At 41.1% G+C, this 26,813-nt stretch overlaps 1 protein-coding gene across 4 annotated transcripts in view; it reads right to left on the bottom strand.

Moving 5' to 3' along the window:
* The window catches only part of SPAG9 (sperm associated antigen 9), an 828,940-nt gene that overhangs the window by 116,469 nt on the left and 685,658 nt on the right, over window positions 1-26,813 (bottom strand). For all 4 annotated transcript variants that reach the window (XM_053708414.1, XM_053708433.1, XM_053708441.1 and 1 more), the window contains 3 exons: window positions 25,420-25,612; window positions 24,700-24,822; window positions 10,206-10,286 (listed from right to left, as the gene is read on the bottom strand). In XM_053708414.1, coding sequence (XP_053564389.1) covers window positions 10,206-10,286; window positions 24,700-24,822; window positions 25,420-25,612 — 397 coding nt within the window. The remainder of the gene's footprint in view (window positions 1-10,205; window positions 10,287-24,699; window positions 24,823-25,419; window positions 25,613-26,813) is intronic.

A 26,813-nucleotide genomic window follows, 5' to 3' on the forward strand; every position in this document is an offset into this window, starting at 1 on the left:
GTGGAGCCGATGACATATTCACCAGGTCTGCATACCAAGTCCTGTGTGGCCACGCAGGAGCTATCAAGATCACCGAGGCCCTCTCCTGTTTGATCCTGGCTACCAGCCTGGGAATGAGAGGAAACGGTGGAAACACATAAGCTAGGTTGAAGGCCCAAGGCGCTACTAATGCATCCACTAGAGTCGCCTTGGGATCCCTGGATCTGGACCCGTAGCAAGGAACCTTGAAGTTCTGACGAGACGCCATCAGATCCATGTCTGGAATGCCCCATAATTGAGTCAACTGGGCAAATATCTCCGGGTGGAGTTCCCACTCCCCCGGATGGAATGTCTGACGACTCAGATAATCCACCTCCCAGTTTTCCACTCCTGGGATGTGGATCGCAGATAGGTGGCAGGAGTGATCCTCCGCCCATTTTATGATTTTGGTCACTTCTCTCATCGCCAGGGAACTCCTTGTTCCCCCCCTGATGGTTGATGTAAGCAACAGTCGTCATGTTGTCTGATTGGAATCTTATGAATCTGTATAACTTTAGGGGTGTTTTATCCCCTCTCTCTCCATGTTTTAACTTTGTTTCAATAAAAGTTTAATTTTTAAATTTGAGGTGCCTGGCGAATTTTTTCTCTCTTTTTGGACTTTGCTAGTTGAGGCCAAGCCCTGAGAGTATTGAATATCGCTCTCAGTTCCAGAATGTTTATCAGGAGAAGAGACTCTTACCGAGACCATAGACCCTGAGCTTTCAGGGAGTCCCAGACCGCGCTTCAGCTCACTAGACTGGCGTCGGTCGTGACGATGACCCACTCTGGTCTGCGGAAGCTCATTCCCTGGGACAGGTGATCCTGGGTTAGCCACCAACGGAGTGAGTCTCTGGTCTTCTGATCTACTTGAATCACTGGAGACAAGTCTGTATAGTCCCCATTCCACTGTTTCAGCATACACAGTTGTAATGGTCTTAGATGAATTCGCGCAAAAGGAACTATGTCCATTGCTGCAACCATCAACCCTACTACTTCCATGCACTGAGCTATGGAAGGTCGTGGAACAGAGTGAAGAACTTGACAAGCGTTTAGAAGTTTTGACTTTCTGACATCTGTCAGGAAAATCTTCATTTCTAAAGAATCTATTATTGTCCCCAAGAAAGGAACTCTTGTCGACGGAGACAGGGAACTCTTTTCTATGTTCACCTTCCACCCGTGTAGAGCTGCAACAACTAATAGTCATAATCGATAATAATCGATTATGAAAATAGTTGTCAACGAATATCATAATCGATTAATCGATTAGTTGGTTTGCAATTAGTTGGACTGTGCACAACACCAGCTGCTTCACTCCAATGAACTCCTGCATATTGTATTGTGTTTTATGGTTATGTCCTTAGCCTAAAGGACGTCTACAGACATTTACTTTTCACTTTTTCAGGACAGTATACGTTTACAACTACCCCTGGCTTATGTGCAACCCAGATATAATAGTCATCATTTGGATTGTTTATATTAAATCTGGTGATTTGGAACTATGCTTTGCATGATATAGTGCCAAGCTTGTTGTTTACACCTAGCCCCTAGATTGATGGGAGTTATTTAAATTGATGTGCACTATTATCTGTTTGCACAATTATTAGCGTATTGCTTGCTATTGCTGATTATATGTACTGTATAAATAAATGTGTAAGGCTTTGTCCTGTTATTGATATACAGTCCTTAGCGCTTCCGATTTTGTTTTTTATTGTTTTTTTATATTTTTAATAAATTGTGATAATATGTACCAGATTCAACCTTTATAAGTATATATTCGTTATTTTTAGAGCGGATTAGATATTTCCCCTAACCTTATAGCTGGTTATTTACCATTGCATATAGATATTCAAGATATTTTTATGTTAGAATGAAGTCAAGGGCTACTTTATTGAGAGGCCCCTTGCCAAGGTAGAAAACACTTAGCATTGGTGAAGAGCTAACAAAGATAAATATCCCACTTTGGTGAAATTGTCAAAACCCTACTTATACACCTCAACAGCCTTTTCTCTGCTGCAGGAAATATACCTGCAAACAGAGAACCAGCCTTAGCCAGAAGCATGTGGACATGTTGAGATTTTTGCATTTCAATGCAAAGTTTCTGAAAGAGTGAATAACAGAATGTTATTAACAGTGATAGTCTAACTCTTTCTAGTTCTACCTCTTTTCAAACTGTTTGTGGTTTTGTTTTGTTTAATTATAAAACTGTGCTCTGCTGCTTAAAAATTGAAGAAACAGTTGTGTTAATGTAAAGTTTTAGTCTGAAGTTTATATTTGTAACACTCATTATGTGGATTTTATTTAAACATAGAAAACTATTATTGATTCTCTTTTTATCCGATTAGTCGATTAATCGAAAAAATAATCGGCCGATTAATCGATTATGAAAATAATCGTTAGTTGCAGCCCTACACCCGTGAGATCTGAGAAAGGCCAGAACGATGTCTGTGTGAGCCTTTGCCTTTGAAAGAGACGACGCTTGTATCAGAATGTCGTCCAAGTAAGGTGCCACTGCAATGCCCCTTGGTCTTAGAACCGTTAGAAGGGACCCGAGTACCTTTGTGAAAATCCTTGGAGCAGTGGCTAGCCCAAATGGGAGAGCCACAAACTGGTAATGTTTGTCCAGAAAGGCGAACCTTAGGAACTGATGATGATCTTTGTGGATAGGAATATGTAGATACGCATCCTTTAGATCCACAGTAGTCTTAAATTGACCCTCCTGGATTGAAGGTAAAATCGTTCGAATAGTTTCCATTTTGAACGATGGCACTCTGAGAAATTTGTTTAGAATCTTTAAATCCAGAATTGGTCTGAAAGTTTCCTCTTTTTTGGGAACTACAAACAGATTTGGGTAAAACCCCATTCCTTGTTCCACAGTTGGAACTGGATGTATCACTCCCATTTTTAACAGGTCTTCTACACAATGTAATAATGCCTGTCTCTTTATTTGGTTTGAAGATAAGTGAGACATGTGGAACCTTCCCCTTGGGGGTAGTTCCTTGAATTCCAGAAGATAACCCTGAGAAACTATTTCTAGTGCCCAGGGATCCTGAACATCTCTTGCCCAAGCCTGAGCGAAGAGAGAGAGTCTGCCCCCTACTAGATCCGGTCCCGGATCGGGGGCTACTCCTTCATGCTGTTTTGGTAGCAGCAGCAGGCTTCTTGGCTTGCTTACCCTTGTTCCAGCCTTGCATCGGTTTCCAAGCTGGTTTGGTTTGCGAAGCATTACCCTCTTGTCTAGAGGCTGCAGAGTTGGAGGCCGGTCCGTTCCTGAAATTGCGAAAGGAACGAAAATTACTTATTCTTGGCCTTGAAAGGCCTATCTTGTGGGAGGGCGTGGCCCTTACCCCCAGTGATGTCTGAGATAATCTCTTTCAACTCTGGCCCAAAAAGGGTTTTACCCTTGAAAGGGATATTAAGCAATTTTGTCTTGGAAGATACATCCGCTGACCAAGACTTTAGCCAGAGCGCTCTGCGCGCCACAATTGCAAACCCTGAATTTTTCGCCGCTAATCTAGCTAACTGCAAAGCGGCATCTAAAATAAAGGAATTAGCTAACTTAAGTGCGTGAATTCTGTCCATAACCTCCTCATACGGAGTCTCTCTACTGAGCGACTTTTCTAGTTCCTCGAACCAGAACCACGCTGCTGTAGTGACAGGAATAATGCACGAAATAGGTTGCAGGAGGTAACCTTGCTGTACAAAAATCTTTTTAAGCAAACCCTCCAATTTTTTATCCATAGGATCTTTGAAAGCACAATTATCCTCGATAGGAATAGTAGTGCGCTTAGCTAGTGTAGAAACTGCCCCCTCGACCTTAGGGACTGTCTGCCATAAGTCCTTTCTGGGGTCGACCATAGGAAATAATTTCTTAAATATAGGAGGGGGGACAAAAGGTATGCCGGGCTTCTCCCACTCCTTATTCACTATGTCCGCCACCCGCTTGGGTATAGGAAAAGCGTTGGGGTGCACCGGAACCTCTAGGAACTTGTCCATCTTGCACAATTTTTCTGGAATGACCAGGTTGTCACAATCATCCAGAGTAGATAGCACCTCCTTAAGCAGTGCGCGGAGATACTCTAAGTTAAATTTAAATGTCACAACATCAGGTTCTGCCTGTTGAGAAATTCTACCTGAATCAGAAATTTCCCCATCTGACAAAACCTCCCTCATGGCCACTTCAGATTGGTGTGAGGGTATGACAGAGCAATTATCATCAGCGCCCTCCTGCTCTACAGTGTTTAAAACAGAGCAATCGCGCTTTCTCTGAAATGCAGGCATTTTGGATAAAATATTTGCTACGGAGTTATCCATTACTGCCGTCAATTGTTGCATAGTAACAAGCATTGGCGCGCTAGAAGTACTAGGGGTCTCCTGCGTGTGCAAAACTGGTGTAGACACAGAAGGAGATGATGTAGAACTATGTCTACTCCCTTCATCTGATGAATCATCTTGGGCAACTTTACTATCTGTGGCAGTACTGTCCTTACTTTGTTTGGACGCTATGGCACAATTATCACACAATTTTGAAGGGGGAGACACATTGGCTTCCATACATACAGAACATAGTTTATCTGAAGGCACAGACATGTTAAACAGGCTTAAACTTGTCAATAAAATACAAAAACCGTTTTAAAACAAAACCGTTACTGTCTCTTTAAATTTTAAACAGGGCACACTTTTTTACTGAATATGTGAAAAACTATGAAGGAATTGTTCAATTTTAACCAAATTTTCACCACAGTGTCTTAAAGCATTCAAAGCATTGCACCCCAAATTTCAGACCTTTAACCCTTAAAATGATGGAACCGAAGCCGTTTACAGTTTTAACCCCTCTACAGTCCCAGCTACAGCCTTTGCTGCGACTTTACCAAACTCAGGGGGGTATACGATACCAAATGAAGCCTTCTAGGAACCTTTTCAACTACTTCCAGACCCACACACATGCAGCTGCATGTCCTGCTCTCAAAAGTAACTGCGCAGTAATGGCGCGAAAATGAGGCTCTGCCTACTACATAGAAGGCCCTTCCTGACTGGGAAGGTGTCTAAACCAGTGCCTGACGTAAAAAAACGTGCCCCCACTTCATCGGTCATTATTAACAATGTGACCTCCCAACGATTCATTATGCATAGAGGGACCAGACAGGGGTGTCCACTATCCCCCCTATTATTTAATATCAGTTTGGAACCACTGGCCATACGATTACGTCAAGAACTAGCAGGTATTTCGTTTGCAGGTGAGAAACTGGTCCTTCTATCATATGCGGATGATCTATTGATATGTCTATCTAATCTTTCGGTTTCGTTGCCAATTCTCCAGGATATTATCCAGGAGTTTGGTGAGATCTCCGGATTCCGGGTTAACACATTGAAATCAGAATTAATGTGGCTCTATAGAAATCCTTTAGGTGACGTAAAACATCCCTTTGTGGAAGTCTCTCAGATTAACTATTTGGGGCTCTATATTTCCAGAAACCCAGAGGATTGGTACAAGTTGAATTACGCGTTCGGGGTTAGTTGCTGTAAAAAAAAACTGGAGGAATGGACTTCACTGCCTATTTCTTTATCTGCACGGGTAACATTAATTAAATCAATTATTTTCCCGAAACTTATGTACATATTTCAAAATATTCCGATATTTCTACACCATAAAGACATTGTCGCATATAATAGTGCTTGCTCCAGATTTCTATGGAAAGGGAGTAAACCACGGATTGCCGTTCATCGACTCATGAATTCTAAGCTGGCAGCTGGCCTCGCACTTCCTAACATTCAGATGTATAATCTAGTGATCATAGCTAGATTTGCATTAGATTGGATAACGGGTAAGGACCAGATCTCGGCGTCCATTTGGGAGTCGCGGGTAGTGGCCCCCTTTAATCTGAAGGCTTTATTACATTGCCCGATGACCTCTCTCCCTTCGAACATATTTAGTCTGTCCACGTTTAGGAATATAATTATAGCATGGCAGAGGTTGTGTACTGCGTTAGATTACTCCCCGTATCTCTCACAATATTTACCCATATGTGGTAATCCCAATTTTTGCCCTGGACTCTCAAGTCAGATATTTAAAGACTGGGATTTGAAAGGCTTAAATGCCATGAGTCAATTTCGGAGACCTGGCGGATATCTATTAACCTATACTGAAATTGCAAATAAATTCAGTCTAGGGTCGCGAGAATTTTACGCCTACCTTCAAGTCAGACATTTCCTACAGGAGTTGCATAATAACTTCGGGAATAATTGGTCTTTGGGTGAGTTACAGCCCAGGATCTCCCTGTATGCAGCAGGGAAATTTGGAATTTCCCCTTTATATCAACTTGTAATTCAGAAAGCTTCGGATTTACAGGTAGGCGAGATGATTTCTAAATGGTCTATCCAATTCCCTGATATAGATGAGCAAACCATTGTAGGAAGTTTTAAAATTATTCAACAGAATTGGGTCCCCACCGTTTGGAGAGAATCTCAGATAAAAATTGGGCTCAAGAGGTATTTTACCCCCGGCATGCTTTCTAAATGGTATAATGCAAAGGTTTTATGCTCCAGATGCTCGCGGATGGATGCAGACTTATTCCATTGTCTATGGGGCTGCCCAAAAACTCAACAATTTTGGAGTAAGATCGCATATTGGATGAACATGGTTTTAAAATTGGAGCATGAGTTAGTTCCCATTGAGATTTTCTTTTTGGTGAGATATCAAGGTCTTAAAAAAAATTATCACCTTATAAACACAATAATACTAACGGGGCGCAATCTCATCTTTAAACTATGGAAGTCATGTTCGGCACCCACATTGGTTCAACTTAAAGCGGCGGTAGTCAGTCAATATACAACAGAGCAGTACAACATGCCCTTCCCGCACGATCAATACTTGCCCGCGTTCTTCAGAAAATGGGAGAAATTTATAAGATCCCTGCCACCAGCTTATCAGAAAAAAATGATTAAACCATTTAGGGAATCCGAGTACGTTTTGACAAATATTCTAGCAGGCCATTTTCCCGAGAACTGGGCGGAGGACGCGGAGTGAGGGTCGGGGGGGGGGGGGTGGGGGCGGGATGAGAGGGACTTTTTTGTTTTTTTTTTTGTTTTGTTTTTTTCTGTTTTCTTTTTCGATGTGGTCTGTTTGTCAGGTATTTTGTGGTAATTTTGGTTGACTGATGAATGTGTACCATTCCTGGTCATATATTATACACTGATATGTAAGTTGTAACCAAATAGGCAGATCAAGAGGAGAGGGGGGAAGGGAGGGGAAGAGAGGGGCTCATAGGCGAGAGGAGTCCAGGCGTATTGGGGCAGGAGTGCTGGAGCCCACTATATATATCTAAGGTGGGGTCTTGTTTGTTTAAATTTGCAGTAGTATAACTATAGTGACGAAATATAGATAGGTTAGCTCGGTCGAGAATGTTAGCGACCGCTTGTAATTGGATGTAATATCTTTTCTGCATATGTTGGTCGTTTTGGGGATTTTGTATATATAGTATATGACCAGACACTGTAATGTTGAGATCACTAGTAATCGCTAGGTGGAGATATCCAGTGACTTAGATGCAATTCGATACAACATATCTGAGGTGTACTCTCTTGTTTTCATGTTTTAGTATATTTTGTAAAATTTTTTTTTTTTTTTTGTAAAACATATGCTTTTGTTATTATCTCTTGATACAAATAAAATAATTTAAAAAAAAACAAAAAAAAAAACGTTCCCCAAAGTTATAAAGTGTGAATTTCAATATCAAGCTGTATAAAATGCCCAAATAAAGCAATCGATCTAGCCCATAAAAGTGTCTACCAGTTTTATAGCCCATATTAAGCCCTTTATTCTGTTTGAAACTAAGAAAATGGCTTACCGGTCCCCATGATGGGGAAAATGACAGCCTTCCAGCATTACACAGTCTTGTTAGAAATATGGCTAGTCATACCTTAAGCAGAAAAGTCTGCCAACTGTTTCCCCCAACTGAAGTTATCTCATCTCAACAGTCCTATGTGGAAACAGCAAACGATTTTAGTTACTGCTGCTAAAATCATATTCCTCTCACAAACAGAACTCTTCATCTTTTTCTGTTTCAGAGTAAATAGTACATACCAGCACTATTTTAAAATAACAAACTCTTGATAGTAGAATAAAAAACTACAACTAAACACCACATACTCTTCACCATCTCCGTGGAGATGCTGCTTGTTCAGCGGCAAAGAGAATGACTGGGGTGGGCGGAGCCTAGGAGGGCTTATATGGACAGCTTTTGCTGTGCTCTTTGCCATTTCCTGTTGGGGAAGAGAATATTCCCACAAGTTATGGATGACGCCGTGGACCGGACACACCAATGTTGGAGAAATGTGCATTATTTTGCAGTCAATGGAATGGTTAAACTCCTCTAGAATCTGCTGAGGCCCGTGACTATAAATAAATTAGTGCACTGTACTCACAATGTATAAAGATGCAATGTCATGATTTTGGAATCAGCATTTTATGGGGAACTAATGTGCCTTTAACACTTATGTTAAAACATTATATATATTGAGAAAGGAAAGAAAGTTAATGTATACATGTCAGATATTAATGGGAACCAGATGAGATGTTAGAATCCATTAGATTAATTCTGGGGGTTTCAAACCTGTCCTCAGGCCACATTTTCAGGATTTCTGAACTGGAGCAAAGGTGAAGTAATCAGCTGATAGTGAACGTGGTAATCCTAGGATTAGGTAATCCTAAACATCTGGCCTGTTAGGGAAACCTGAGGACAGGTATGAAAACCCCTGGTTTGATTGAATATTTTTAAATAAAGCTTTCAGAGTTTGTTATAACCTACAGCAAACATCCAATTGAAGACACCACTCTCATTGATAAACAGTTTGATGTCTAAGAATATCTGTTTTTTTATTCTGTTAACATTTAATTGAAATGGAAAAAGACTGCTCTTAAAGGGACATAAAAATGTAAAAAGAATATGCTGTAATGTGCTGGGGCATTCTATTATTGCATTATTGTTTGTATATAACTATGTGTTTAACACCTGCAAACCAGTTAAACACATAGTTAAAGACTGTTTAAGAGGAGTAATGTACTACTGGGAGCTAGTTGAACACATCTGGTGAGCTAATGACACGAGGCACATATGTGTAGCCACTAATCACCAGCAATCTCCCAGTAGTGCACTGCAGCTCCTCGGCCTACCTAAGTATGGTTTTTAACAAAGAATAGCAAGAGAACAAAGAAAATTCAATAATAGAAGTAAATTGAAAAGCCTCTTAAAATTGCAAGATCTGAGCCAATAAAGTTTTATGTTCAACTTCCATGTGCCTATTAATTGTTCTCCACCCACCTGAAAGCACAAGTATCTTCTGACATAGCGGTCCTGCTGTGCATTCTCCTTGAAACAGACTAATACTTTTTATAGGATATTCAAATTATGTAAATACAACTAAATGACCCTAGTACTTCATATTTAGATACATAGCTTTAATCTCCTGAATATTTACTAGAAGAGAAGCCTCTTGAGAAGACCAAAGCCTCTTGAGTGTTTCAATACTGCACACCAACCTGTCACAATTTCATCTGTGAAGATCCTAGCCCAATTTAAATTATTGAAATTTGTGGGTGCCACCAAGAGAGTTTAGGGTGCCAGTAGAACAAGGCCAAAAAAACAACAACATATGAACAACATATGAACCATGCATGAGCAACGAGAACACTTTTATGCTTGTCCGATTTGACCTTCTTGATAACATACATATGTATATATTCCTCCTGTACTAGATTTCTTTACTCTGTTGTTTTTGTATCTTATCAAAAACCTTGTCATTATATACCTCTCTCTCTGTACCCAGCTCTATGGAGCTTTTCAGCACTATACAAATAAATTATATGTGCGGGGGGCCACCAACCTTCATTCCTTGAGAAAATAATTTACCCAGGAAATTCTGCTCCTTCATTTTGACCTGGAACATGGATAGCTGTGACAGCATTGCAGGCCTATTAAGCACACCTCATTCACTGCTGCTGTAAGCCACAGGATGCAAACATAATGACTATCATAATAAAAAACATAGGATTCCCAGAAGATTCTTGATTCATAAATGTTGATTGGACAATGCTGCTTTTTAATCACTTATTTGCAACTGTTTACCACATCACCTTAGTTTTATGCCAATTTAAGTTCAAAAGAATATAAAAATAGTAAAATATAACTTACACAATGCTGAGAATGGAATCTTTAAGTTTAATGGAATGGAGGCACTTCTTCCACTGAGCAACAGAAGAATGAACATACAGGCTGCAAAGATAAGGTCATTAAAAGTATTACTGTTCAATCTTTATAGACCCAACAAATTAGACAGATTTTGGGAAAAACTTTATACGAAACATTTGGAGTTCCCAGGGACGAATATAGTGTGTGGTTTTAATATGGTATTATATCCGAAGATGGACAGATTGAGATCTTCTACCTCTAGACTTGACAATAAAGAATCAAAAATGTTTTTCCAGTTTTGGTAAATCCCTTAAACTCAGACATCTGGCGAGTACAGAACCCTGAACAAAGATCATTTACATGCGAGTCTAAGGTCCATAAGTCGTTTTCTAGAATAATTTATTGTTAATAAATAAAAATATGCTGGGTATAGAAATGGAAATAATATTAACCCTTTAACATCCACAATGTGCCCTGTGTAGTGCGGGTCTTGCTGCCCGCGGCAAGACTGCGCTATTATAGCCTCCCTCCCTCCTGCAAGTGGCTTGAAATTTCCTGGCAACAAAACCGTGCTATTGAAAAAACAAGCTCCATATAAAGACCAGCAACGTCATTAATTGGTTAATGAAATTGTAATCTCAGATCACACAGTTGTATCTCTAAAAATTAACAAAGATCATTTTTGTCCCCCAAAATATCTCTTACATATAAAATTCAAAAATTGGTTGAGGGAGAAATGGAAAGAATTTTGTTTCTTCATAAATCTTAATTGAATAAGAGAGAGATTCTGGGAAACTGCAAAAGCTTTTTTTAGAGCAGAAATCAAAGCATACCTAATCAAATGGAAAACTCTGATTAAAGCCACAGAAATTCAGTTAGCAAATAAATTGAAAAATAGTTATAGTTTTTATATTGAAAAACAGAATTTATGTTTACCTGATAAATTACTTTCTCCAACGGTGTGTCCGGTCCACGGCGTCATCCTTACTTGTGGGATATTCTCTTCCCCAACAGGAAATGGCAAAGAGCCCAGCAAAGCTGGTCACATGATCCCTCCTAGGCTCCGCCTACCCCAGTCATTCGACCGACGTTAAGGAGGAATATTTGCATAGGAGAAACCATATGGTACCGTGGTGACTGTAGTTAAAGAAAATAAATTATCAGACCTGATTAAAAAAACCAGGGCGGGCCGTGGACCGGACACACCGTTGGAGAAAGTAATTTATCAGGTAAACATAAATTTTGTTTTCTCCAACATAGGTGTGTCCGGTCCACGGCGTCATCCTTACTTGTGGGAACCAATACCAAAGCTTTAGGACACGGATGAAGGGAGGGAGCAAATCAGGTCACCTAAATGGAAGGCACCACGGCTTGCAAAACCTTTCTCCCAAAAATAGCTTCAGAAGAAGCAAAAGTATCAAACTTGTAAAATTTGGTAAAAGTGTGCAGTGAAGACCAAGTCGCTGCCCTACATATCTGATCAACAGAAGCCTCGTTCTTGAAGGCCCATGTGGAAGCCACAGCCCTAGTGGAATGAGCTGTGATTCTTTCGGGAGGCTGCCGTCCGGCAGTCTCGTAAGCCAATCTGATGATGCTTTTAATCCAAAAAGAGAGAGAGGTAGAAGTTGCTTTTTGACCTCTCCTTTTACCGGAATACACAACAAACAAGGAAGATGTTTGTCTAAAATCCTTTGTAGCATCTAAATAGAATTTTAGAGCGCGAACAACATCCAAATTGTGCAACAAACGTTCCTTCTTTGAAACTGGTTTCTGACACAGAGAAGGTACGATAATCTCCTGGTTAATGTTTTTGTTAGAAACAACTTTTGGAAGAAAACCAGGTTTAGTACGTAAAACCACCTTATCTGCATGGAACACCAGATAAGGAGGAGAACACTGCAGAGCAGATAATTCTGAAACTCTTCTAGCAGAAGAAATTGCAACCAAAAACAAAACTTTCCAAGATAATAACTTAATATCAACGGAATGTAAGGGTTCAAACGGAACCCCCTGAAGAACTGAAAGAACTAAATTGAGACTCCAAGGAGGAGTCAAAGGTTTGTAAACAGGCTTAATTCTAACCAGAGCCTGAACAAAGGCTTGAACATCTGGCACAGCGGCCAGCTTTTTGTGAAGTAACACAGACAAGGCAGAAATCTGTCCCTTCAGGGAACTTGCAGATAATCCTTTTTCCAATCCTTCTTGAAGGAAGGATAGAATCCTAGGAATCTTAACCTTGTCCCAAGGGAATCCTTTAGATTCACACCAACAGATATATTTTTTCCAAATTTTGTGGTAAATCTTTCTAGTTACAGGCTTTCTGGCCTGAACAAGAGTATCGATAACAGAATCTGAGAACCCTCGCTTCGATAAGATCAAGCGTTCAATCTCCAAGCAGTCAGCTGGAGTGAAACCAGATTCGGATGTTCGAACGGACCCTGAACAAGAAGGTCTCGTCTCAAAGGTAGCTTCCAAGGTGGAACCGATGACATATTCACCAGATCTGCATACCAAGTCCTGCGTGGCCACGCAGGAGCTATCAAGATCACCGACGCCCTCTCCTGATTGATCCTGGCTACCAGCCTGGGGATGAGAGGAAACGGCGGGAACACATAAGCTAGTTTGAAGGTCCAAGGTGCTACTAGTGCATCCACTAGAGCCGCCTTGGGATCCCTGGATCTGGACCCGTAGCAAGGAACTTTGAAGTTCTGATGAGAGGCCATCAGATCCATGTCTGGAATGCCCCACAGCTGAGTGACTTGGGCAAAGATTTCCGGATGGAGTTCCCACTCCCCCGGATGCAATGTCTGACGACTCAGAAAATCCGCTTCCCAATTTTCCACTCCTGGGATGTGGATAGCAGACAGGTGGCAGGAGTGAGACTCCGCCCATAGAATGATTTTGGTCACTTCTTCCATCGCCAGGGAACTCCTTGTTCCCCCCTGATGGTTGATGTACGCAACAGTTGTCATGTTGTCTGATTGAAACCGTATGAACTTGGCCCTCGCTAGCTGAGGCCAAGCCTTGAGAGCATTGAATATCGCTCTCAGTTCCAGAATATTTATCGGTAGAAGAGATTCTTCCCGAGACCAAAGACCCTGAGCTTTCAGGGATCCCCAGACCGCGCCCCAGCCCATCAGACTGGCGTCGGTCGTGACAATGACCCACTCTGGTCTGCGGAATGTCATCCCTCGTGACAGGTTGTCCAGGGACAGCCACCAACGGAGTGAGTCTCTGGTCCTCTGATTTACTTGTATCTTTGGAGACAAGTCTGTATAGTCCCCATTCCACTGACTGAGCATGCACAGTTGTAATGGTCTTAGATGAATGCGCGCAAAAGGAACTATGTCCATTGCCGCTACCATCAACCCGATCACTTCCATGCACTGAGCTATGGAAGGAAGAGGAACGGAATGAAGTATCCGACAAGAGTCTAGAAGTTTTGTTTTTCTGGCCTCTGTCAGAAAAATCCTCATTTCTAAGGAGTCTATTATTGTTCCCAAGAAGGGAACCCTTGTTGACGGAGATAGAGAACTCTTTTCCACGTTCACTTTCCATCCGTGAGATCTGAGAAAGGCCAGGACAATGTCCGTGTGAGCCTTTGCTTGAGGAAGGGACGACGCTTGAATCAGAATGTCGTCCAAGTAAGGTACTACAGCAATGCCCCTTGGTCTTAGCACAGCTAGAAGGGACCCTAGTACCTTTGTGAAAATCCTTGGAGCAGTGGCTAATCCGAAAGGAAGCGCCACGAACTGGTAATGTTTGTCCAGGAATGCGAACCTCAGGAACCGATGATGTTCCTTGTGGATAGGAATATGTAGATACGCATCCTTTAAATCCACCGTGGTCATGAATTGACCTTCCTGGATGGAAGGAAGAATAGTTCGAATGGTTTCCATCTTGAACGATGGAACCTTGAGAAACTTGTTTAAGATCTTGAGATCTAAGATTGGTCTGAACGTTCCCTCTTTTTTGGGAACTATAAACAGATTGGAGTAGAACCCCATCCCTTGTTCTCTTAATGGAACAGGATGAATCACTCCCATTTTTAACAGGTCTTCTACACAATGTAAGAATGCCTGTCTTTTTATGTGGTCTGAAGACAACTGAGACCTGTGGAACCTCCCCCTTGGGGGAAGTCCCTTGAATTCCAGAAGATAACCTTGGGAGACTATTTCTAGCGCCCAAGGATCCAGAACATCTCTTGCCCAAGCCTGAGCGAAGAGAGAGAGTCTGCCCCCCACCAGATCCGGTCCCGGATCGGGGGCCAACATTTCATGCTGTCTTGGTAGCAGTGGCAGGTTTCTTGGCCTGCTTTCCCTTGTTCCAGCCTTGCATTGGTCTCCAGGCTGGCTTGGCTTGAGAAGTATTACCCTCTTGCTTAGAGGACGTAGCACTTTGGGCTGGTCCGTTTCTACGAAAGGGACGAAAATTAGGTTTATTTTTTGCCTTGAAAGGCCGATCCTGAGGAAGGGCGTGGCCCTTACCCCCAGTGATATCAGAGATAATCTCTTTCAAGTCAGGGCCAAACAGCGTTTTCCCCTTGAAAGGAATGTTAAGTAGCTTGTTCTTGGAAGACGCATCAGCCGACCAAGATTTCAACCAAAGCGCTCTGCGCGCCACAATAGCAAACCCAGAATTCTTAGCCGCTAACCTAGCCAATTGCAAAGTGGCGTCTAGGGTGAAAGAATTAGCCAATTTGAGAGCATTGATTCTGTCCATAATCTCCTCAAAAGGAGGAGAATCACTATCGACCGCCTTTATCAGCTCATCGAACCAGAAACATGCGGCTGTAGCGACAGGGACAATGCATGAAATTGGTTGTAGAAGGTAACCCTGCTGAACAAACATCTTTTTAAGCAAACCTTCTAATTTTTTATCCATAGGATCTTTGAAAGCACAACTATCCTCTATGGGTATAGTGGTGCGTTTGTTTAAAGTGGAAACCGCTCCCTCGACCTTGGGGACTGTCTGCCATAAGTCCTTTCTGGGGTCGACCATAGGAAACAATTTTTTAAATATGGGGGGAGGGACGAAAGGAATACCGGGCCTTTCCCATTCTTTATTAACAATGTCCGCCACCCGCTTGGGTATAGGAAAAGCTTCTGGGAGCCCCGGCACCTCTAGGAACTTGTCCATTTTACATAGTTTCTCTGGGATGACCAACTTGTCACAATCATCCAGAGTGGATAATACCTCCTTAAGCAGAATGCGGAGATGTTCCAACTTAAATTTAAATGCAATCACATCAGGTTCAGCTTGTTGAGAAATGTTCCCTGAATCAGTAATTTCTCCCTCAGACAAAACCTCCCTGGCCCCATCAGACTGGGTTAGGGGCCCTTCAGAAATATCATTATCAGCGTCGTCATGCTCTTCAGTATCTAAAACAGAGCAGTCGCGCTTACGCTGATAAGTGTTCATTTTGGCTAAAATGTTTTTGACAGAATTATCCATTACAGCCGTTAATTGTTGCATAGTAAGGAGTATTGGCGCGCTAGATGTACTAGGGGCCTCCTGAGTGGGCAAGACTCGTGTAGACGAAGGAGGGAATGATGCAGTACCATGCTTACTCCCCTCAGTTGAGGAATCATCTTGGGCATCATTGTCATTGTCACATAAATCACATTTATTTAAATGAATAGGAATTCTGGCTTCCCCACATTCAGAACACAGTCTATCTGGTAGTTCAGACATGTTAAACAGGCATAAACTTGATAACAAAGTACAAAAAACGTTTTAAAATAAAACCGTTACTGTCACTTTAAATTTTAAACTGAACACACTTTATTACTGCAATTGCGAAAAAACATGAAGGAATTGTTCAAAATTCACCAAATTTTCACCACAGTGTCTTAAAGCCTTAAAAGTATTGCACACCAAATTTGGAAGCTTTAACCCTTAAAATAACGGAACCGGAGCCGTTTTGAACTTTAACCCCTTTACAGTCCCTGGTATCTGCTTTGCTGAGACCCAACCAAGCCCCAAGGGGAATACGATACCAAATGACGCCTTCAGAAAGTCTTTTCTAAGTAACAGAGCTCCTCTCACATGCGACTGCATGCCATGCCTCTCAAAAACAAGTGCGCAACACCGGCGCGAAAATGAGGCTCTGCCTATGCTTTGGGAAAGCCCCTAAAGAATAAGGTGTCTAAAACAGTGCCTGCCGATATTATTATATCAAAATACCCAGATAAAATGATTCCTCAAGGCTAAATATGTGTTAATAATGAATCGATTTAGCCCAGAAAAAGTCTACAGTCTTAATAAGCCCTATTTTGAAGCCCTTATTTACGATCGTAATAAACATGGCTTACCGGATCCCATAGGGAAAATGACAGCTTCCAGCATTACATCGTCTTGTTAGAATGTGTCATACCTCAAGCAGCAAGAGACTGCTCACTGTTCCCCCAACTGAAGTTAATTGCTCTCAACAGTCCTGTGTGGAACAGCCATGGATTTTAGTGACGGTTGCTAAAATCATTTTCCTCATACAAACAGAAATCTTCATCTCTTTTCTGTTTCTGAGTAAATAGTACATACCAGCACTATTTCAAAATAACAAACTCTTGATTGAATAATAAAAAACTACAGTTAAACACTAAAAAACTCTAAGCCATCTCCGTGGAGATGTTGCCTGTACAACGGCAAAGAGAATGACTGGGGTAGGCGGAGCCTAGGAGGGATCATGTGACCAGCTTTGCTGGGCTCTTTGCCATTTCCTGTTGGGGAAGAGAATATCCCACAAGTAAGGATGACGCCGTGGACCGGACACACCTATGTTGGAGAAATCCTAACTAAAACTATTGGGATAAATATTGCTCTGCTAAATCTGAGAAACTTTTTTAAATAAAAAAAATGTATCCAGGAAAATCTCAAAAGTAGTTTTAAGGGTAAGTCAGCAATTTTATTTTAGCCAATATAGTTAGAAGTCAATAATAGATACGTTGGAACCAAAGAGATTAAAGAGATCTTTTTTAATTTTTCCCCCAAAAATGTATGGTGATAAAATTGTTAATGATTTTAATAAGGGATATTTCTGGGAGAAGATTCAAGTTCCAAGACTCTCCACAGAAAGTTTGGCGCAATTGAATCTCATAATACAAGAAGAGATTTCCCAAGTATTAAGTATTCTGCCATGAATAAAGTCACAGGACCTGATCAACTCACAGCTGAATTTTATAAAATACAACAAAAACAGGTCTCACCAACACTATCCCTTTTGTTTAATAACTATTTTATACAAAATAGCATGTCTTCCCCATATTTCACGAAATCAGTAATAACATTAATACTGATAAAAGATAATGATCCAGAGTTAATAGATTCCTACAGACCAATCTCTCTTATAAATAATGACTACAAACTTTTAAACTTAATTCATGCCAAAATACTTAAAAGTGTTTTGGATCCTTTGATTCATAAAGATCATATGGGTTTTATGTATGGTAGGAATTAGGCATCGGGTGGAAGTAGGCAGCCAATTGTGGGCTTTGGCTATTGTGTTCTTTCACAAGCATAAATCTGGCACCAAAAATAAGTGAAGCCCACAAGCGGACACCTACTAAAGCATTATAGTTTATTATGGGAAGCAATAATGTAGATATAAAAAATAAGCATTATAACTGCTCTGTATATTAAAAACAACATTTTAGCAGATGAATTACTAAGATGAAGCCTAGGTGTTATGTGTGTTACCTGCAATGAAATAAACACTGTGGTGTAAAACTCAAAACATCCTGTGCTCTAACACTGGGGAATGGATTTATAGTTATTGACTGCGAAGTTCCCTTTAAATATAAACTAGAAGTCATATTTCCTTATAAAACAAAATGTATGCTTACCTGATAAATTTCTTTCTTTCCGGAGATGGAGAGTCCACGTCGACATTCCAATTACTAGTGGGATTCAACTCCTGGCCAGCAGGAGGAGGCAAAGAGCACCCCAGCAAAGCTGTTAAGTGTAATTTACCCATAATTCAGCCGAAGGAAAATGAAAAAAGAAGTAACACAAGGGTATAGAGGTGCCTGAGGTTTGCTCAAAAAAACTGCCAAATTATAAATATAAAGAGAGCGTGGTCGTGGACTCTTGATGTCCGGAAAGAAATTTATCAGGTAAGCATACATTTTGTTTTCTTTCTTATGACATGGAGAGTCCACAACGTCATTCCAATAACTACTGGGAACCAATACCCAAGCAAGAGGACACGGAATGAAAAGGGAGGGAGAACAAGGCAGGAGGACCTAAACAGAACCACTGCTTGAAGAACCTTTCTCCCAAAAGAGGCCTCAGCCGAGGCAAAGTATCAAATTTGTAGAATTTGGAAAAAGCATGCAAAGAGGACCAGGTTGCAGCCTTGCAAATCTGTTCCACAGAAGCCTCATTTTTGAAAGCCCAAGAAGAGGAGACAGCCCTAGTGAAATGAGCCATAAATCTCTCAGGAGGCTGCAGACCCGCAGTCTCATATGCAAAACAAATCATACTTCTTAACCAGAGTGAAAGAGAAGTAGAAGTGGCCTTCTGCCTCATACGCTTTCCAGAGAAAACAACAAACAGGGCAGAAGATTGCCGAAAATCATTAGGAGCTAAAATTTTAGAGCATGCATAACATCCAATTTATGCAAGTGACGTTCCTTATGAGAAGAAGGATTAGGACAAAAAGGAGGAACAACAATTTCCTGATTAATGTTTCGATCCGACACCACCTTAGGGAGAAAACCCAATAAGTACGAAGAACCGCCTTATCTGCATGAAAAATAAGGGAAAGGATCACACTGTAGAGCCAAAAGCTCAGAAACTCTGCGAGCAGAGAAAAAAGCAAGATAACAACTTAAAATCAACAGAAAGCATTGGCTCAAACGGAGCCTGCTGCAAAACTTTAAGAACAAGGTGAAGACTCCAAGGAGGAGCAACAGGAGTAAACACAGGCCCGATTCTGACCAGGACCTGAACAAAAGCTTGAACATCTGGCAAATCAGCCATGCGTTTCAGAAAAAGAGTAGACAAAGCAAATATCTGACCCTTCAGAGAACTGGCTGACAACCCTTTCTCCAGACCATCCTGAAGAAAGGGTAAAATCCGGGGAATTCTCACCCGGCTCCATGAGAAGCCCCTAGATTCGCACCAATAAAGGTATTAACGCCATACCTTAAGGTAAATCCTGAGAGTAACAGGTTTATGAGACTGGAGCATGGTATCAATGACCGGCTCAGAAAAACCACGCCTAGACGAAACTAGGCGTTCAATCTCCAAGCAGTCAGCTTCAGAGAATCCAGAGTTGGATGGGGGAATGGACCCTGAATTACAAGGTCCTTCCACAGAGGAAAACTACAAGGAGGAAGAGATGTCATCCTCTCCAGATCCACGAACCAGACCCTGTGAGGCCATGCAGGAGCTATTAGAATTATAGATGCCCTCTTCTGTTTGATACAAGCAATGGACTCGTGGAAGGAGAGTAAACGGAGGAAAAACAGGTATGCCAGAGAGAAGATGCAAGGAACCGCTAGAGCGTCTATCAGAGTGGCCGTAGGATCTCTTGACCTTAAAACTTACTTTGGAAGCTTGGCTTCTTGACGAGATGCTATCAGATCCAACTCCGGAACCCCCCACCTGAGGGTTATTGTTGAAAATACTTCCGGGCAGAGACCCTACTCCCCAGGAAGAAGGGACTGAATGGTCAGAAAAAACGCATCCCAGAAGAAGGAAAAGAGGCAACAAACCTGAGACTCCACCCAATGGAGAATACGAGGTACCTCCTACATAATTAATGAACACCTGGAACCTCCCTGGTGAATGATGGATGCTACCGAGGAGAAGAAGACCGATTGTCCTATTGGAACCCGATAACCTGGACCAAAAACTAGTTGAAGCCAAGCAGAGAAAGCATAGAAGATAGCTCTCAGCTCTAGGATGAATCTGAAAAAATAAGAAGAGTCCTCTCGAGCCCAGAGAACCTGAGCCAATAAAGAAAAATAAACTCTCCCCAGCTCGCAGGCTGGCATCAGAGAACACAATCATCCAGGAAGGCCACAGGGAGCAATAACCCCAAGATAGACCCTGTGAAATCACCAAGATAGAGAGACTCTTGAAGGGGTTGTAGAGATATCCTCTGCAAGAGAACCTCAAGGTCTCCGTTCCATAGTCTGAGCATGATAGGGAAGCCAAACTGCAGGTCCTAATACTGCTACAGGAATTCCTAAAAGAACCAGGCTAAACCAGTTAAAAAATGAGTTACTTGGGCATGTCTCTGGGCAGCACCTTGAATGGTCGCAATATTGGCTGCTCTAGACAGATCACTGATAATCTGCCTATTATCGGTGCATAGCAAGATCATCTAAGCTACTACACTAAACATTTGAACTCAGCTACTTAAACGGAACCTAACAATATGTTTATTGTGGAAATCCTACTACTGTCAGCCGATCTGGAGTGTTGAGGCCTAGGGCAGACTCCTTAGTGTGAGGCACTCAACACCGCCCCCCCCCCGGTTTCTTGTAAGCCGGGTAAGCAGTGCGCAGACACTGAAACACTACTACATCTCTAAGCCTTATTCTAGAAGTGCGGTCTCAGAATGGAGCATGAATCCGCTTTGCTGCTGGAGGAGATCGGTACTATTTTGTTACATAATTTTTTTAAATTGGAGAGGCAAATGGCGGCGGCATGGACATATGAAAAGGAGGGAGAACTACCTGCAGCGGAATCTAAACAAGCAGATGGGGATCAAACAAAGGATCATTTACCCACTGAGCAACCGGAGTTACTGCTGTTTTCTGTTGAGCAGCTTAGTGAGAACACCTTCGGAGACCACATGCTATCATGTGCTGATATAGCCCCGGTCGTGGCTCCCTCATGCGGCCCTACTGTGGTCTGGCCTTTGGAAGATGCAGGCCTGATCCCTTCAGCGAACTCACTGCAAAGAAGCCCTGCAAAACAGAGCTCTATGCCCATCGCCACTCCCCGTAGGAACACGCAGCTGCAACCCGCTGTCATCCCCATACAAGGCAACAGTCAATTCGTCCCTGGAAGCAGAGCCGAAGACAATGCCAGCACTGCACTGATCGAGGCTTCTAAAAGGGTGCGAGTACTACACCAGGGAGAATCTCTCGGTATACCATCCAGCGCTGTCAAAATGATATTCAGAGCGGGCATCATTGCTGGAGGAAGAGATAGACTCTGTGAAACAGGCTCTCGCATAACACATACCTCTCTACATATTCCATCCACATGGCCCACAACTAAGAGCTGGGAATTGATGGGATCCACCAGGGAACATTTACTAACCCTGACTGCCACCAAAATGGGTATTGGATGAACTCCTATAGACACGCTATTGAGCTTAGGGGTAATAGCTCATATACACATTTGTGCTCATAACTTCACATTACGGGCCATGTTCACTGTTAAGTGATATATTTTATGCCGTTGTGGTTAGCTTCTCCCTTTCATTAGCTTAAATACGGCTGAGGCAAAATCTACTTGCTCTTGTACAAAGTGTATAATTTGATGTGGCGATCTGCTCTTATCTTAAATTCCCTGTCCATATCTGGGTTCGGTTAAATTTTGGTGGAGGAGAATTTAACGCTAACTGCTCATTTTCCCACTTGCTATACCCTAGTATGCTGCACGCAAAGTTTTTTTTTTTTAGGAAACACTGTTTAACCACATTAGCTGTATAGAGTTCCTTATGCTATATAATTGGTTCTGTTCTGTTTACCGGCTCTTTAGCCATATATAGTACCTTTTTGTTTTCTGTTTGTTCCTTTTTTCCCTCTTTTTTGCGGTGTTTTATTTTTAAAATCTAACTGAAGCTAGGGCTGTCCTGAAAATAGATATAGCATTTTACATTCAGACAGAGCTGTATATTTTTTTACACTCTTGACTGTCTTCATATGTGTTCAGACCCTCATTTGCATTAACTGCAGCTGTATTCTCGATCCTTAGGCAGATGGTATCGCAAGTAAGCTATCTTTCATAGATACCATATCTAACCACTAGATGGCAGTCAAGTTCCACACATTGTACACACATTTAGCTTTACTATTACAAAAAGCTCCATTAGGTTCTAATAGATCCGTTTTTATTCCCCCATTTAGATAGGAATATATGGTGTAGGTCCATGCCTCTGACTATTGCAGCTGCATAACATATTTATACATAGATGTCAGACCACCTGAAAGCTCTCCCTTCCTACCTTATTAACAGAGTACACTGCAAACTATCTTGTGTTCATTCAAGTGTCCCATTTGGTTATTTTATTTCTTCCCCCTAAAATTCCCTACCCTATTTTTAATTATTTTCCAGGAGGTACAAGAGAGACCTCTATGTTTCATTAAGAGGAATTATTGTCCCTGATCTTTTATTATGTTGTAAGGGGATGTTTATTTATTTAATTACCTATTAATTGAAAACTTAGAGGTCAACTTCTATTTGCATGACTTGGCGATTAATTGTTTACTTAATGACACTCAACATGTACATGGTACTGTGATTTCCCTATGTCATTGAAACTATGTTTTTTTTTTTTCCTTTCTGTTTACCTGTATTACTTTTGCAACCTCAAATAAAAAAAAATGTTAAAAAATAAATAAATGAGTTACTCCTATAACTGAAGACGCAGATGGAAAAAATTCACAACGGAGATAATGTCCATGGAAAAACCACTATAAGACCAGATACTTCCATTCCATGTATAAAGGACTGATCAGAAAAAAAAAATATCAATATGTCACAGCTGTGCCCAGAAATGAACCTGGGGCTCCTGGCTCACAGCCCTCCAGGACTATGATAGACATGAAATATCCCCCCAAACTAAGGGAGAATGGAACAAAAAGTCACTATTGTGAAGGACGGAACCTGGTGAATTTGTTGACACTTGAAGTCCAATGCGGGACGGAAAGTGTCCTTCTAATTGGAAACCACAAAAAGGATTGATAGAATCCTAAACCCTGTTCCACTACGGAAATTGGAACAATCATTCCCAGAAAGAATAGGACCTTTATTCAATTGAGAAGGGCTCTCTCTTCACCTAGACTGCAAACAATCCCTAGAAAACTAGTTCCATAGCTTAAGGAACTGAGACATCATGGGTCCAAGCTAGTTGAAAGAATGAAAGTCTGCCCCCAACCCAATGTGAATTGGGGGCGGCCCCTTCATGCTGCCTTATATTCAGAGGAAGGCTATGGGAGTACTACCCTCTTTTCCAAAGACGACCAGATCTCCATGAAGTCCTGGATAGTTCTTGCTTGGAAGAGGAAGCCTTATGTCCCTAGAGTTACATACCCTTAGGTCTACTTTCATGTCCTAAGGAAGGAAGAACCTTCTTCAGAAAATCGAGGATTCAGCCAAACCAACTACCCCAAGCTGTGCGCCATAATAAACAAAATAAGTCTATGCTATAGAAATTTTAGAAAGTACCGCTGAGTATTCTAACGAGCAGTGGCCTCCAGTCATACTATAAAGCCATAGAGCCACTGCTGCTGAGAGGGAGCACATCAGCACTAAACTCTTAAGACCTCTACCAGAAGTCCTGATTAAAGAGTGCCCACCATGACACCTCACCTCATTGCCCACCCCCACTGGAGGATACCCAGCAATTTTAGATATGAAAAATCCCTAACCCACAGTAAAAACCCCTTCTGACCACAAGCCTTGGGGGCAGGGATACAGGGATTCACATTTAGAAGTCTTTGTCTGCACCATGCAGTCTGCTCACCCGATTCAGGTCTGACAGAAGCAGTCTTCATCCTGACAGTGACCTGAGGATCCAGCTGCAGGGCAGGAACGGTCTCTTAGGTGCGACAGATACTCCACTCTCTGTCAGGGACCTAGAGAAAAAAAAAAAGAACAGAGTAACCAACCCTGGCTTTTTATGAAGGGGTAGCAATAATGTTAGAAATAAAGCAAAGACTATCTTTCTAACTGCTAATAGCCACCATTACTCTTACTAAAGAGATTGACATGGACACAGCATAGCCCCATATCTTCAGACACTATCTTCGCACAACCTCCTTTGAAAGAGGCAAAGAGAATGACTGGAGATTATGGGTAAGAGAAGTTACACTTAACAGCTTTGCTGGGATGCTCTTTGCCTCCTCCTGCTGGCCAGGAGTTGAATCCCACTAGTAATTGGAATGACGTTGTGGACTCTCCATGTCACAGTAAAGAAATTATGTTTTTAATTTCAGCAAGTTAAGATTGAAGAGTGATTCCCTAATGTTTTGAGGATGAAAAAAAGCCTTAATGTAAATTAGTACATCCTTAAATATTTTGAATGTGTTTTTTTTTGCTAAAAACACTAAGAGAATTTATATGTTAGCTGAATGAGTGTAAGTGTGTAAGTGTGTAAAAACAAATTAAAAAACTGTTGCATCTATTCTGACAACATTTCTAATACATGTCACAAACCATCAGTATAAAACTTGAACACAGACCAGAATAGCTGAAGTCAACTAATTCTATAAAATTTCCTAGTGTTACAAATTAAGATAAATATAATTCTTACCATCCATTTTGTGCCCCCAGCCACATTGTAGGTAATAGGCTATTCATTTTCTGTGCTTCCTCTCTCATTAAATCTTGCTCTGTAGGTAATGTTGCAATGCCATCTTTATATAGGTCAGAGTCACTGCAAAGTGAGAATACGAGCTAAGAAAAATATGACACAAAACAAGCTGCAAGTCTAATGTATAATTAAAAGATGCACCTACCCTTAGTTACTACAAGGTGAAATTGAATTAAAGGGATAGTCTAGTCAAAATTAAACTTTCATGATTCAGATAGAGCATGCAATTTTAAGCAACTTTCTATTTTACTCCTATTATCAATTTTTCTTCGTTCTCTTGGTATTTCTCTATAAGTAGCCACCGATCAGCAAGCGCTACCCAGGCTCCTAAACATACATTCTTGCCTTTTCAAATAAAGATACTAAAAGAACAAAGACAAAATGATAACAGGAGTAAATTAGAAAGTTGCTTAAAATCACATGCTCTATCTGAATCATACAATTTAATTTTGACTAGACTATCCCTTTAAAGCAGGGAAGTGTCTCTCCCATAATCACTTTCTCTATTAATTATTTCCATAAACTAGTTTGTTTTGTTACTTTACCCCCTTTTCTATAAGCTGTTCCTTTAATGGCCATAGCTTGTATCAGAGCATGACTTCTTGTACCTGTCATTAGCTTTTCTCCAGTACTTTTGTTATGTGCATGCATATGGCTCACCTGGCCTGAGAACCTAATGGTTCCTCCGTGTTCTGCACACCCAGAGGATCTGTGAAGACATGTTCTGTATAGATTCCGGTTTGAGCAACGTCAGCAACATCATCCCCTGAACCATCACCAACTTCAGTGGCTTCTGTTGCTTCCTCTGCTGTCAGCACATTATCTTCGGTTTCATTACTCTCAGCAACAGCATCTGTGAAGTTAAAATATTTATATTATGCACTTATTAAAGGGACAGTCTATTCCAAAAATGTTACTGTTTAAAAAGTTAGGTAATCCCTTTATTACGAATTCCCCAATTTTGCATAACCAACATTGTTATATTAATATATGTTTCACCTCCAATTCCTTGTACCTAAGCATCTTCTGACAGCCCCCTGATCACATGACTAGTTATCTAATGACTTGCATTTTAGCTAATTAGTGCAGTGTCAGCCACAACTACACAGGCGTAAGCAGTAGCACAATGTTATCTATATGGCCAACATGAACTAGCAGTCTCATGTTGTAAAAAGCTAATAAAGCATGTTATAAGAGGCTGTCTGTAATGGCTTTGAAACAGGTAGTAATTTAGAGGTTTAAATGTTATAAAGTATATTAATATAACAATGTTAGTTGTGCAAAGCTGGGGAATGGGTAGTAAAGGCTTTATCTATCTTTTTAAACAATAACAATTTCGGTGTAGACTGTCCCTTTAAGACAGAGCTAGCGTCTTACTAAATGGTTGCCTCAAAATAAACTTTAATGCTATGTTATTTACTTTCATTACTGCTAGATCTTTTTTTTTTATATATTTTTTTTATTAGAATTTTGAAAAAAGGAATACAGGTATAACATATCAGTGTCCATCACATTATCATATCATAGGTATAAAGACTACATCAAAATACCCAAATACCAACTTTTTAAAGAAACACACACAGGAAGAGGTTCTTAGAGATCTCATCTATAGCTCTCCCATGTGAATTGATATATATGGGGTGAGCGAGTGTAAGGGTAACCTAAAAACATAAAAAAGGGCATTATGCCCTCTTGAGAACACATTATTGAGTGAGTGAGGGGTAGGGGAAGAGTGAGGTAGGGTAGGGATCAGTGGGGGAGGGAAGATGGGGGAAAATAAGCGGGTGGGCAGGACTCAGGTGGGGACCTATTATATGGATAATAAATGAAAGTGAAGGCGGGGCCAATTAACTAAGTGTCCTGAGTAGCTGTGTTGGGTTTCCAGTCAGTATTGTATTGCTCTTTCCAATCTGCCCAGAAAAGCTCAAACAGATCAGATTTATTTAATTTCTAGAAAATATCTTTTTCCATTGTATATATATACGCCATACTGTTACAAACTACAGACCAACTAGGGGGTAACTCCTTTTTCCACGAACATGCTATGGAGTGTT

Source organism: Bombina bombina, chromosome 1 (genome assembly GCF_027579735.1).
Source record: "Bombina bombina isolate aBomBom1 chromosome 1, aBomBom1.pri, whole genome shotgun sequence".
Classification (NCBI taxonomy): Eukaryota; Metazoa; Chordata; class Amphibia; order Anura; family Bombinatoridae; genus Bombina; species Bombina bombina.